Raw genomic sequence first — 12,823 nt, 5'->3', positions numbered from 1 at the left:
ACGGCTTGGAACAGAAGTTAGCTTCTATTCAGGAGTTGATGAGTCATGCGAAAAGGGGCTTTGCCATTCACTCTGGCAGTCCGACCTACCCCACCGATGAGGTCATGACACAACGAGCCGAACGGACTTCAGCGAATGAAAGTAGAAAGAGAAAGAGCAACCCAGAAAAGAAGGATGCACGACCCAAGCTTACTCCTCAGGAGAGAGCTCGCTTCATCAGGGAGGGGAATTGCTTTGGATGCGGGGAATTTGGACATATATGTGCGAAGTGCCCTAAAACGGTACCGAAAGAACGAAACGACAAGGACGACGAAAGGCCTGAGAGTTTGAGAGCAGCTGATGAACGTGTAAGAAAAGGCAAGATGAAAACAGTACTGGTTCCAGATTGTGTGGGTACCGACCCCAACACTATGGATGAGAGTACAGAACTTTGCCGAGCTTGGGGCAAAGTGAAAGACCAAGAGACCTTGATCTTCTTTGATGGAGGAGCCAAGGCCAACTTCATTTCACCGGAATTGGTGGCACGGCTCGAGATCACTCCCGATCGGATGGGACCACTTGCAAAGGCAGTTCTAGCGGCACCAGGCAGGGACGTGGCCATTACACCTGTCATTGGCGAACTTTGGTTGCATTGTCAGGGGTATTTGGGGCATGAGGACTTCTTCATAATGCCTTTGGAAGGTTGTGATGTTCTCGTAGGGATTCCCTGGTACCACAAGAACAACGCCGTGGTCGATTATCGAGCGAGGAAAGCGACATTGACTACAGAGAAGGGCAGGACCATTGTACTTGATATTAAACTGAAGGGCGAGTTTGTCCATATGGTATCGGCTTCGACCATTTCTAAATTAATGAAATCCAATCTGTTTGTTTACTCGATCTTTATGAAAGAGTTGAGTGATGAGGATAGAACAAATATGTCTAAACTTGATAAAGAACGCCAAGATTTTCTACTCATGCCGATTGCTTCTCAGAGGGCCTGGTAGGCGAGTTACCACTTGCTCGTTCTGAAGATCATACCATTAATCTGATACCTGGAAGTACACCACCGAACCGGCCACCATATCGGGTGAGCCGAGCACAGAATGAAGAGATTATGAACCAAGTGAAAGACCTCTTGGAAAAGGGTCATGTCCAGCCTAGTACTTCACCGTATTGCTCTCCAATGTTATTGGTTTTGAAGAAAGACGGATCTTGGAGAATGTGCATTGATTATAGAGCTCTCAAGAAAATCACCATCAAGAACAGATTTCCGATTCCTAGGATCGATGATATACTCGATAGATTACGGGGATCCTCGTGCTTTAGCAAGATTGATTTGAAGAGTGGATATCATCAAATCAGGATAGCGTCGGGAGATGTCTATAAGACAGCTTTTCAGACGACTTTTGGGTTATTTGAGTTTTTGGTGATGTCTTTTGGCTTAATCAATGCTCCTGCGACATTTAACCGGATGATGGACATGATTTTTCGAGAGTACGGACTATTTGTTGGCACTTTCTTTGACGACATCATTGTTTTCTTTAAGAATGAGGCAGAACACAGAGATCACTTGCTTTAGGTATTTCAGGCATTACGAGATCACAAGTTAGTGATTAATGCAAAGAAAAGTGAATTTTTCCTACCAGAGATGCACTTTTTGGGACACATTGTCTCAGCAGTAGGAGTGCAAATGGATCCGGCCAAGATAGAGACTATACGTGATTGGCCCGATTTGAAGAATGTCCATGAAGTTAGAAGCTTCTTGGGAGTGTGTTCGTACTACAGGCGGTTCATTTGAAAGTTTGCAGAGGTTGCTTCCCCTTTGCATATCTTGACACAGAAAGGAGTCCCTTTCTCGTGGGGATCCACAGAAGTGACTGCCTTTCAGACATTGAAAGAGAAATTGACTACAAGACCTGTTTTGACTTTGCCAGACTTGCAAAAGTCATTTGAAGTATATTGTGATGCTTGTGGTCGTAGTCTTGGTGCGGTCTTAATGCAAGAAGGCCATGTCATAGCTTAGGAGAGCCGATTGTTCTCTAGGCCGGAGATGACAACACAGATTTATGAGAAAGAGCTTTTGGCGGTTATCCATGCTCTTACTCAGTGGCGGCATTACCTACTCAGAGCGGATTTTACTGTCTTTACAGACCATCAGAGTTTGCCGCTACTTCTTGTCACAGAAGCAGCTTTCGGAAAAGCAGATGCGGTGGGCGAACATCTTGTCTCACAGTTTCACTTCTAGATTGTCCATGTGTAGGGGCAAAAGAATGTGGTGGCAGATGCTTTGTCTCGAAAGCCGTTGGTTCTGGCTATTTCCGCGATACATCATAGGAGCTTCGAGGATATGGTCGACCAGTATGCCACAGATACAGATTTTGCAGACGTTTTCACACGGATACGGGATGGGGAGACAATAGGATACTCCATTCGGGATGGCTACTTGATGAGAAAAACCATGTTGTGCGTTACACAACCGTTGAGGGAAAAGGTTATGATTGAATGCCATTGTCCACCTTTGCCAGGTCACCGCGGCATTGCTACCACCATGAAAGGGGTCGAGAGATACTTCTATTGGCCGAGACTCAAGAAGGATGTGGAAGAGTTTGTGCGCAGTTGCTTAGTATGCCAGAAGGTCAAGTTTGACAGGCATAAAGCAGAGGGATTGTTACAGCCTTTACCCATACCCACCTGCCCCTGGGAAAGTATTGCAATGGATTTCATTTTTGATTTCCCGAGAACACAGAGCGGTCACGATGGGATCTGGACTGTTATTGACAGATTTAGCAAGCAGGCTCATTTCATTCGAGTGAAGAAGACAATCAAGCGGGATCACTTAGCGAGACTGTTTGTGGCCCAGATTTTCAAATTACATGGCATGCCTGAGAGGATCGTCTCCCACTGAGACCCCAGATTTACGAGTTTGTTTTCAAAGGCAATTTGGGAGAACATTGGCACGCGGTTGCAGTTCTCGTTACCGTTCCACCCGCAGACTGACGGGCAATCTGAGATTGCCAATTCAGTGATTCTAGATTTAATGAAGTCTTATATCTCAGATCAGAAGACTCAATGGGAAAAGTACTTACCTTTGGTGGAATTTGCCTACAATAACACGATACACTGTTCGACGGGTAAGGCGCCATTTGAGATTGTTGAAGGTGCTGCGAAGGTTCCACCCTTCCTAAGCACGAAAGATAAGATTTTTGAAGCAGATGAATATACGCGAGACTTAGATACGGCTTTTGCCAAGGTTCGCGAGACTTTGCAGAAGTCTCAAGAACGACAGAAAAAGGCAGCGGATCGCCATCGACGCGATTTGAAATTGAAGGAGGATGATCGGGTGCTCTTACGTTTTGAGAAGGCACGCCTGAGAAAGAAAAAGGGAAAGTCCAAAGCTTAGTATGCGATACTACGGCCCTTTCCAGATCACTGAAAAGATAAATGATGTCTCCTTCCGATTGAAACTGCCAGATACTTGAAGGATTCACAATGCATTTCATGTGAGCCTCTTGAAACCTTTTAAAGGTGATGTGCTTGATGATGGGGAGCCCGATGAGCAACCTGAAGTGGAAGAAAACGAGGAGATCCTTGTTCCTGAACAGATTTTGGCACATAAAGATACGAAGAATAAAGGTAAAGTCCGAAGGCGGTTCTTGGTTAAGTTCAAGAATTATCCTGCATTGGATGTGAAGTGGATGGAGGAGGAGGACCTAGCAGATACTCCTCAGATTGTGAAACTTTACGTCAATGCTTTTGGTTTAGCATAGTCTACTCCAAATGGAACCCAGAATTTAGCTTGGCCGGAGATATGGTGCAGTGGGATGCACAAGAGGGGAGTCACTCCGCTCCTTTGTCAAAAGATGCCTTGATTTAGATACTAGAGTCACTGATGTCTAATTTCTGCCAGAAACCCTAATTTTGCAAAAACCCTAATCCTAACTGCAGGCTGAAACCTAAAATGGCTGGAAACCCTAAAAGCAGGCGGCCATGCCACGTGGCAGCAGTGTACGGATATTTCCGGAAATCATGGAGGTGGATTTTTTTTAAAAAAATTTTGAGCGACGCAAATCCCAGCTTTCGGCCACGCTTTGGAAGATAGAGAGAGAGAGAGAGAGGCATAATTGCTTTATTTTGCTCTCATTGAGAGAGAGAGAGAGAGAGAGAGAGAGAGAGAGAGAGAGAGAGAGAGAGAGAGAGAGAGAGAGAGAGAGAAACTGCTTTTGAAGTGAAAGCTTTTGGGGCTCTGCTTTTGGGCATCCCTTGTAATCTTTTATATGTACACGGTTTAGGGCTCACTCTGCAGAGCATCTGGACGCAGAGTCTGAGAGTGAAATCCTAACCGCTCTTTGTACTCTGACATTGATTTTAATACATAAGGAAATATCGAAAGGGGCACCAGTCTTTGGGGCCAATATCTCTAGGCACGGAACTCCGCCGGGCCAGTGCAAATCTATTGTGATCTGTGAATTGTTTTGAAGTGGTTATTTGGTGCTGTCGCGATTGATTCTTGACTTGGAGTGTCCAAGTCTGTTACACAAAGCGCATTGGGAAGCTCTCAAATGCATTCTAAGATATTTGCAAGGTACACAATCAAAGTGTATTTGTTATGGCAAAAGTGACTCAAAGTTGTAGGGATATTGTGATGCAAACATGGCAGGTGACATGGATACCTAGAAATCTACCGGTGGATATGTATTTGCTATTGCTCGTGGTGCAGTCTCTTGGTGTTTTAGGTTGCAGAAAATTTTGGCACTGAGTACTACTGAGGTTGAATACATTTCAGCCACAGAGGCTTCAAAGGAAGCCATTTGGTTGGGCAGAATTGCAAAAGAACTTGGCCACATATGTGGGTTTCCCCAAATCTCTCTCTCTCTCTCTCTCATTTTGTGCTTTCAATCTATAGCGCTACAGCCTCCTTGCTCTCACGCCTGGCTCCACCCGGCCCAAACCTGCACTCTTCCACCTCGCGCATCCCGGCCTCTCCTTCGCGCTTTCAAGAAATGCCCACCTAGCACTCGAGTCCTCTCGACAGTTAGCTATGCAAGGAGATACAGCATGCTGGTATGGGGAGATGACATCATGGTTTCAGGTACATGGGTTCAGCATGGACAGATTGCCCCCCTCCCGGTACTCATTGGATGCACCCTCGCTGACTCTACACAGTCCGAGATCACCAGGCTCATTCGCAAGGACCTGACTCAGCTAGACACCAAGGATGGTTTTGTGACAAGACCTAGATACATGGACACCCACTTATCTCATGGGATATGATGTGCTATTGGCCAGATACGCACATCTTCACACCAGCTTCGGGTCGAGACTGGTAGATACAGCGGAGTACCAGCAGAGGCCAGGACGTGTCCCCTATGTCACATGGAGCTTGAGAGAGAGTTGCACTACACATGCCATTGCCCAATTTACTATGAGATACGAGGCCGCTTTCATTGCCTGTTCAGAGAGGGCTTTGGACCACTCTCTAGAGTCATGGAGTATGAGGACCAGAGATGCCTGGGACTGTTTTTGCTTGAGCTGCGCAGACACAGAGAGAGCCTGATGCGAGGAGAGGCTAGCTAGTCCCAGAGACGGATCACAGACTTCTTTAGAGCGGATAGTGGGCGGCTGGAGGAGCTGCTACCACAGCAGATCTCACATTCTCGTCACACCAAAGGCACGTTGATCGATCGAGCGATCAAGCTAGGGAGATTCAGATGCCCACGACTGTGGAGGACTACACAACATCGACGGGGGCTACATCAGAGGATTTAGGATCACTTTGGCCCGACATGCACGACACTCGGTCAGACTTCTGATCATGGAGGAGATTGATGAGATCCGCAAGCGACGGATGATGGATCTCCTGTGATTTAGCTCTTTTCAAGGATACACCCACATTGTGTTGTAATAGCCCTCATTCACTACTTTCACATATCCTACACATTTCCAACTAGCGGCCTAGCTCACATACAACAATTTTAGGATTCTAGAGTACCCCTTTTTTTCAGTACCTTTTTATTTTTGGTACTAAGACATTGTATCAGATTCACCACAGTGTAGTTGTTTGGTCTCATAGGTCATTTTGGCCTTTTGAAGACGCTAATATAACATTTCATTTCATTTTCATCTGTGTGTGTGTGTGTGTGTGTGTGTGTGTGTGGCAGACTTTCTACACCGGTTCACTCCACTATTGGGGTGAAGCAGGGCTACCTGCTCTCTCCTACTCTTTTCGGTATGTATGTGGATGAGGTTTCTGACTACATTGATAGCGATGGGGATAAAGGTGCACAACTGGCAGGGACATGGATTCCACTTTTGTTATATGCTGAGGATATTGTGTTGATCTCCGAATCCCCAGAGGGAATGCAACGTCAATTGGATGTTTTGCATACGTTTGCCCACGAAAGTTGGTTGTCTGTCAACCTTGGTAAAACCAAGGTTATGGTGTTTAATACCACCCCACAGTGGATCAGGAGGTCAACACCTACATTCACATAATGCCAGGAGACTGTGGAGTACACAGACGCTTACACTTACCTTGGAGTGGTTTTTAGCGGATCCACATTCTCACTCAGAAGAGCAGCAGAGACCAGACTGACTAGAGCCCACGCAGCATTGGGTAGATTGGAGAGGATGTGTTCACAGGTTCAGTTTCAGGAGCCCCGGACGAAGCTCTGGCTCTTTGACACCTTGGTGGCTTCAGCATTGCTCTATGGGGCTGAGATATGGGGACCTTCATTGGATCACCACTGGAGGCCGGGTCGCACAGACGGATGGGGGAACATGGAGAAACCTCTCGTCTCTATGATCTCGCGGCTCATTAGAGCCAAGGCATTAGTACCACGGGCCATTATCCGAGCAAAGCTAGCGGCCCCCCCACTAGTGGTGGAGGCGTTCACCAGATTAGTCTCCTTCATAAACCGCACATCAGAACTTCCCAGAGACAGATATGCTCGCATAGCACTTGAGTCCTCTCGACAGTTAGCCATACAAGGAGATACAACATGCTGGTAAGGGGAGATGACATCATGGTGTCAGGCGCATGGGTTCAACATAGACAGGCTGCCACCATTCCAGTACTCATTGGATGCACCATCTCTCAATCTTACACAATCGGAGATCACCAAGCTCATCCGCCAAGACCTGACCCAGCTAGACACCAGGAGGACATGGATACAACCAGCACAAGGATTGGGCACGAAGATGGCTTTCTACAGAGACCACCTTCTCCAGTTTACGGAAGATGGCTTTGTGACGAGACCAAGATACATGGATACCCACTTGTCTCATGGGATACGATGTGCTATTGGCCAGTTACGCACATCTTCTCACTAGTTGCGGATTGAAACTGGGAGATACAGCACCAGCAGAGGCCAGGACATGCCCCTTGTGTGACATGGAACCTGAGACAGAGCTGCATTATACATGTGGCTGCCCCGTCTACTACGAGATACGAGGCCGCTTCCATTGCTTGTTCAGAGAGGGTTTTGGACCACTCTCAAGAGTAATGGGATACGAAGATCAGAGATGCCTTTCTTGCTCGAGCTGTGCAGACACAGAGAGAGCCTGATGAATGGCGAGGCTAGCCAGTCTCAAAGACGGATCACAGACTTCTGCAGAGCAGACACGGGACAGCCGCAAGAGCCATTCCCATAGCAGATCTCCCCCTCGTCTCACACCAGAGGCACACTGATCGACCGAGCGATTGAACCGGGGAAATCCAGGCACCCACGACTGCGAAGGACTACACAGCATCGACGGAGGCTATGTCAAAAGATTCGGAGCACGCTGGCCAGGCATGCACGACGCCCGGTCAGACTACTAACCATGGAGGAAATTGATGAGATTCGCCAACGACCGATGCTAGATCTCTTGTGATTCAGCTATCCCAACAAGCCGCCCATTTTTGCTTAGTTTTTTGCTTAGCTCACATCGACCAATCTAGGATCCCATAGTATATATCTTTGTTTTGTACTGTTGTTAGGTTATTTTGTTACTCTGACTTTGTATCAGATCCACCACCTTGTAACTTTCTGGTCTTATAGGTCTCTATGCCCTTTTGAAGACGTTAATATAGCATTTCATTTCATTTCATCTCTCTCTCTCTCTCTCTCTCTCTCTCTCTCTCTCTCTCTCTCTCTCTCTTTTTGTGGCGTTTTTTAGGCTTTCAGCATTTTGCAGTATGTGTTTTCCCGTTTTTTAGACTTCTAGCGTTTTGCAGATTTGGACCGCACCACCTCTCTCTAAACTTGGGATCTCACTTCTCTCTCAGTGCTCACTTCCCTTGTGCAATGTGCTGCATTTTGCAGGTGTCGCACATCGGAGGGCTGCCAGTCATGCTATGGAGGGTGCCCATTGTTCGAGACTGATTCAGAGGAGTTTCATCGCGGTAGACGTGAAATCCGGTGGCTACTGTGATCGAGAGGACTTGTGCTTGCAGTTACAGACTTGATTGTTATCCAATATACCTTTTCCACTGTACGTTTGTCATTTGACTCGTACTCCCCAGTCACTGTAGTTTTCATTGGGATTTGAAGATAGTCTAGACAGTTCATGGAGCAATTAGATCGATTTTATGTTGGGCCCTGGGTAGATTCCCATGGTGGGACGGCCATCATATTGCCTACGACAGTTCTATTTGACCACGTACTGGTTTTCATGTTGTTGCAGTTTCATGTATTATCTTGGACTGGACTTGTGAGGATTTAGGGTAAATCCCTTATTTTATTTTTACTTCATGACTTGAATTCTGAACTTGAAGAACAAAACTCAAGGCTAAGAGAGTCAGACAGCGAGAACTCAAATGACCTACAACATTCATTGAATGAATGAAACTGTGTCACAATAGGTTGCTTATATAGGGGATGGAGAGACACATCCCGATCATGAAGACATATCTTTACTTCAATAAATACATTCTTTTGGTGAAGATCTGCAACCAATTCATGAAGAGGCACAACTGATGAGTGAAGGGATGCAGCCGGTCGTGGAAGGAGTGTGGCTATTTGATGTAGAGGCATGCCCTTTGGGGAAGAGTCGTGACCATTCGATGATAGGGGTCTCTTTGGTTAGTCATTCTCTGAATCTTGCAGCCATGATGAACTAGGAACGAAGAAGGTAATGTAATAATAGCCACGAAATCATGACATTCCCTCTCATTCAGAATGAGAGCCTCTTTCAAACAAATGACTTTTGATGTTGACAATATTCTGGAAAAACATTGCATCTTTGAAAGTCTTTAGTCATCGAAATATTAGAACTTATAGATTCTTAAGCTTCTTGAACTTCTGCTTCCTATGAAATTGCTTAACTTCATAGCTAAATCCCATGTCATTGTATCATTCAAAAACTTTTTAGCTGAATTTGGCTTCAAGAGGTTGGCTCTACTAAGGGGACCATGAAATTGAAGACTTCAAGTTCAAAATCTTGTTGTTGCACATTAACTTCAGAAAGTAGAATTTCATTTGCTGAAATCTTGAGAAGAAGGTTCTGATGGAGAGGATGTCAGAGAGGACACCAATCTTGATGTGATAGTGCATCCCCCAAAACTCTTCAGAATTATCTTCAAAATCACCTGTCAAGCTTTCTACTATGTCTCTGATTTTGTTCGGCTTTATTGACTCATACTGGGTCAACCAATGTTGACCAAGCATGATATTGTGAGACAATGGCATAATTTCAAAATCCCGGTTATCTTCATAGTCTTTGATAACAAATTGTAACCGTCGAACTGTCTCATATCAAGTTATAAACGATCCATCTGCTAACCCACCTTGTATGAATGAGGACTCCTTTGAGTTGGTAATTGAAGATCATGAACTAAGCTAGTAACAACAAAGTTATTAGAGCATCCACTATCCACCAAGGTATTGATGGAGCGATAGTCGAGGCATCCCCGAGAGGAACTGATCAACAGTTTGAGGGCTTCGTTATCATGGAGAATCGATGCATTCTCACCATCGATGACAGATGCTGTCATCCAATCGAGACAGCCCGAGCCAAGTGGGGCAAGCTGGTTCACACCCTCCCGAGGACAGTAAGACAGCATTAGAAGAAGCTCAAAGGGATGCAGCAGAGTCCAGAGGTCTTTCTACAGACTTGATAGCCCAAGCACCCCGCTCTTTCCCCCTCTAGCTTGACCAGACAGAGACCAGCCACAACGGAGTTTTGGGTGTGCTGCATGTAAGAATGTTTTTTCCCTCATCATGCATTTCAGGACTTTTATTCTTTTGAGAAAGTTGTAGCCCATTTGGCATCGTTTTCTCACCGAATGGAAATATCTATGTGCACAAAGTAAAGGAAGAAGAGAGGCTAAGAAGAGGTGTAGAAAGGCTCAGAGGCCTGAGGCTTTAAAGGTGGACACCAGTTTCAATTTGACCTCATCTTTCTTAGTTCCTCCATCTCTGCTGACAGGCCTAGAGACAGACAAGCATGGGAAAAGCTCAGATTTGTCCATCAGTTGTAGCTCAGAGGGGATTGTGAGAGGCAGCTTTGAGCTCTGACCTATGAGCATGTGACTAAGTCTCCTTTTGAAGTTGAAAGATGTACAAATTCACTGCAACCTGCATATCCAAAACACAGTAATTTATGATTTTTTCCCTGCCTGTTTGTTCATAAGCTGACTTTTAAGCCAGAGTTTACTGCCTGTCTTGCTTAAAATAAAACATGCCTTACCTGATTGATAGTGCTTTCATCTGGTATTGCCCTTGTCAATGGTAGAAGTTCAAGTCCTCAGTGACATTCCCTCTGGGTGCAGGAAACCGTAACAGAGAGCAGCTCAGGTAAGCATTCAAGGAAACACCTATTGAATGCAGTGCTCAGCAAAGGTTATTACCTTAAATGGTTCTAGCTGATGTGTCAAGGTACCCAATTGGTCAAAGTGAAATTTGTGCTGGAGAAAAAGTGTGAATTTGGCCAACATTTTAATGTGGTGGGGGACGATGAATCATTCGGCGCATGGAACCCTGAAGCATCTATTCCAATGCAATGGTCCGAAGGACACATTTGGACGACAGAAATGGTGTGTATCACCGAGTCAAGGTTCATGTTATTAACCAAATGCAAGTTGCAATCAGTAACCAAAGTCCTTACCCTTTGTATTTGATTGCTACATTCTTTCAGGAAGTTTTCGTTGGCAAACGGATAGAATTCAAAGTGATACTCATGGGAGGTGAGACGGTGGTGGACTGGCAGCCAGGTCCAAACCGCGTGCTAGAAACTTCAGAGGCTTCGACATTGCCAGTGGTTCTCGAAACTCATTGGGGGGAAGATGAGTCTTTACAGAATAGTGGCACACACTATAGTGAAATTGCAGATATTGAGAGCCTCACGGAGCCGACGACTGCTGCTAAACAATTTTCATCTGACTCAATAATGAATCCAGATGGGCTGGACCTACCAACTACAGCTTATGATGATGAAAACGAGGACACGCCAGTTGATGGACGTCCTGCTGAGATGTTAACTACAGCTTATGATAAAAGCGAGGACACGACAATTGATGGATGTCCCGCTGAGATGTTAAGCGAGGACACGACAATTGATGGAAGTCCTGCTGAGATGTTAACTACAACTTATGATGAAAGCGAGGACACGACAGTTGATGGAAGTTCTGCTGAGATGTTAACTGAGGTAAGAACTTGAGTGTGCAGCAATTTGGTTGTGTTGAAAAGCCAGCAGTATCATACAGGTATGATTTAGTGTGTGCATTTTTATTCTGGCAATAGACTCAAAGTTTCCAGCAAGGGGGTGCTCATCACTTAATCTCATGGGCTCTTGAATAAAGCCTGAGTGGTGGGATCAAGGGTGCTAAACTGCATGATTATCGTGACAGGAGTGGGCCGTTGGATCACGTGGGTCCTGTCTGAGTTTAGTTTTTTTGTTTGAGTTTACTCTTTGCCTGTGCTAGTTTAATATATAGGCTTATGTTTTATCTTAGGGGTCAATGAACATGCGCAGGTGAGATGGTTAGAGTGCGAGGCTTGCACGGGGCCTCTAGAGTTTGAGTCCTCTAGGGCACCGTTTTCTTTGACCATAGGCCCACTTTGAGATTCCCCTTTCAACCCTCTCTTTTAAATTGGGGTTCATGGGGGGGGATGCTGTTCTCCCACTCTAGCTCGACTGCTGAAGTCTAGATGCTATTATTTTGTCCCTCAACATATGAAGCCCGAGAATGCGAGGATTCTGTGAAGCCCAATAGTCTGAGGAAACTATGTATGCTTTCTGGTTAGTGTCAGGTGACATCCAGAGAACTGCCGCCGTGTCACCTGTCACTCTCCAGAGAGCATACGTAGTTTACTCACATTATTAGTCCATATTATTTACAAAGGATTTGGATTCCTGTGTCTAGCTTACAATGTGGCCCATTTCAGACAGCATTGCATGTTTTCATTGGACATGGACTACAGTCTACTAGTAGTTGTCATGCACCAAGGGATCCGGTTAGTACACTCTATGATGCTTATGGGACTAAAATATTTTTCCAATGAACTTCCAATGTGTACGATGGAAAACCATTAAAAACCTTTTTTTTTTCTGAGCCTTTACATATGACACGACATTAAGATAGTTACAAAGATTTTGTACACACACTGAAACGTAGATGGCATAGTGACGGAGTCTATAGGCTCAAAACACAGGTGATGTGTGATTGATCCATGTGATGGGCCACGGGGCATGCCGCACAAGAGAGGAAGCACTATTAAGGACTTAGGGGTAGCAAACTTTTGCCAAAGTTCCCATATGAACTTCAATTGAAATCTTAAACAGCCATTGGCACTGAATGATAACGCATGAGTCATGGGGATATTAGAATGGTTCAAAATGCAAGCCTTTACTGAGGGAAAGT

The 12,823-nt window shown here is 45.4% G+C and overlaps 1 protein-coding gene across 6 annotated transcripts in view; it reads left to right on the top strand.

Moving 5' to 3' along the window:
• LOC147450365 (uncharacterized) overlaps window positions 1-12,823 on the top strand; it is a 32,670-nt gene that overhangs the window by 18,890 nt on the left and 957 nt on the right. For 2 of the 6 annotated variants that reach the window (XM_086519610.1, XM_086519611.1), the window contains exons 2-4: window positions 10,733-10,757; window positions 10,839-10,996; window positions 11,098-11,607. In XM_086519610.1, the coding sequence (XP_086375736.1) occupies window positions 10,733-10,757; window positions 10,839-10,996; window positions 11,098-11,607 (693 nt within the window). Of the gene's footprint in view, window positions 1-8,285; window positions 8,455-10,661; window positions 10,758-10,825; window positions 10,997-11,097; window positions 11,608-12,823 lie in introns of all 6 variants that reach the window. The other 4 variants (XM_086519612.1, XM_086519615.1, XM_086519614.1 and 1 more) reach the window with 4 other exon arrangements.

Source organism: Adiantum capillus-veneris, chromosome 9 (genome assembly GCF_014529385.1).
Source record: "Adiantum capillus-veneris isolate H3 chromosome 9, ASM1452938v2, whole genome shotgun sequence".
Lineage (NCBI taxonomy): Eukaryota > Viridiplantae > Streptophyta > Polypodiopsida > Polypodiales > Pteridaceae > Adiantum > Adiantum capillus-veneris.
The sequence above is the reverse complement of the archived record's forward strand: the minus strand, read 5'-3'. Positions and strand labels throughout refer to the sequence as shown.